The sequence below is a fragment of the Austrofundulus limnaeus genome, unplaced genomic scaffold (genome assembly GCF_001266775.1).
Source record: "Austrofundulus limnaeus strain Quisiro unplaced genomic scaffold, Austrofundulus_limnaeus-1.0 Scaffold334, whole genome shotgun sequence".
Classification (NCBI taxonomy): domain Eukaryota; kingdom Metazoa; phylum Chordata; class Actinopteri; order Cyprinodontiformes; family Rivulidae; genus Austrofundulus; species Austrofundulus limnaeus.
In genome coordinates, this window is record NW_013952736.1 from 96,864 (window position 1) to 98,788 (window position 1,925).

At 38.8% G+C, this 1,925-nt stretch overlaps 1 protein-coding gene across 2 annotated transcripts in view; it reads right to left on the bottom strand.

The window, feature by feature from the left end:
• Window positions 1–309: 309 nt before the first annotated feature.
• slc6a4a (solute carrier family 6 member 4a) overlaps window positions 310–1,925 on the bottom strand; it is a 31,013-nt gene continuing 29,397 nt past the window's right edge. For both annotated transcript variants that reach the window (XM_014022538.1, XM_014022537.1), the window contains exon 14: window positions 310–1,153. In XM_014022538.1, coding sequence (XP_013877992.1) covers window positions 1,079–1,153 — 75 coding nt within the window. In that variant the 3' untranslated portion in view covers window positions 310–1,078. The remainder of the gene's footprint in view (window positions 1,154–1,925) is intronic.

The following is a 1,925-nucleotide window of genomic DNA, read 5'->3' on the forward strand; positions in this document are numbered from 1 at the left end:
CACACACACACACACACACACACACACACACACACACACACACACACACACTCTCAGAAAACAAACACAGGCACACAAGTTTTTTGGTAGAAAGTAAAAAAGCGATAACGCTGAATCTTTAGACTGTGATACATATAATGTTATTAGCTCTGATCCATATTGGCTTCTATCACTGACAGACTGCATGACGAGTGCAAAAACGTCACTGAGATTGAACGAGGACCCTCAGCGCTGCGTTTTGTGACGCCATTAATGCAGGGAAAAACAAAAACAGAACAAAACAAAACAAAACAAAAAAAACGACACGTGAAAAAATAAATACGTTTATCTTATATTGCAGTAATAGAATGAACACACGATTGGATCTTCTGTCTGCATTTTGTTTCCTTCTGGATATTCTAACAGTCTATGTTTCTTAAACACGCACACACAAATACACACACACTCATGTCTCTTCACAGTGTTGGGACCTCGTTGCAAACCTGTTGGTCATTTTGCGATGACATCAGAAGAACACAGGCTGACAGTCAACACAACATGAAGAAATCAGTAATATCAAAACAGCATAAATAACAGGAACAGAACAGGTTGTATATATTTGGTTTCAGTAACTGATGAAAAATACCTGAAGTGAACGCATAACGCAACCAAATAATATGAAAAATACACCCAAAGATACTGAGAGTGGAATGTAAAGTATTTTTTTTTAAATATTACTGAATTATACTTTGTGTTCAAACTATTTGTTGGCTGGTCACTGATGTTGCTTTAGATGATTAAAAATAAATGTGGAATAAATCCCACAGTAATAACTGCAAACAGAACCATCACATAGAATCAAACAAAGCTAAAAAATAATAAAAATAAATAAAAGTAACTGTTGCAACACGGTTCGGACTAATCCCATTACTGTTTCTAGATCTTGGTGGGAAAGAGACTGAATGAGTTGAGGAGATGTTTGAAAAGAGGCAAACACGGTACAAATTAGCCCCCTTGTCCAGTGGATTTTCAGTGTGTGTCCAGGAGAGGGCGCCCCCAGGAAAGTTAGACCGGGGCCTTCTTGTGGGTCAGGGATTGGTCAGATTGCGTTGGTCACAATGTAGTCTCTGTGGTTGTCGCTGCTGGGCTCGGGGGTGATGCTTTTCAACAGGCGCTGTGGAAAGAAAAATGCAAAATGAATAAACTCTACCACTTTTTATCCCCATAGACTGGTGACAACATGAATTAACATGAATAAACCTGCAATTAAAATGCATTTACTGATTAAAAAATGGATTTTGCATGATACGTCCCCTTTAAGAGAATGAGCAAGGAACGTCAATCACTGGCCAGGTTTTGAACCCGATCAGCTCAGTCCTCCAGACCTCCATGATTGCTTCTTCCTCTCCCTCCCTCTCAAATATACACAACAAACAGACTCCTGTTTGTTGACTTGTGTCGAAGCCATTGTGCGTTTTGGCAGTAGTGTCAATATTGGGCCACGCCGGAGAAAATCTGTCCACAGGCCTCTTTGATGTCGTTCTCCCCTTCAGTCAACCCTCACACAGGTCTGAATGAGACCTTTACAATAGTGATGATAAAAACATTTGTATTTGTTCAGAGAGGTGCTGCACGATGGACAAACAAGCAGGAAAACACCTTCATTAAGCCCTGCAGTAATGACGATTTGACTGGACTTAGTTGGATGCTATTGTACGGCTGATCTATGGCCTCTTATGGTTTTCAACCTTAATCTGCAATGCAACTGTCTGCACATTGATGTCTGCTCGAGTGCACAGGCCTACATACACTGAAAAAAATGATTTTTGGGTGTAGTAACATTTATTTAATTATTCTTTTAAATTTTACAAAAAATATCAAAATTTCTAAACTACTAGAATTTACTACATAAACAAAACACATTATATCGTATATCAGTATTACTA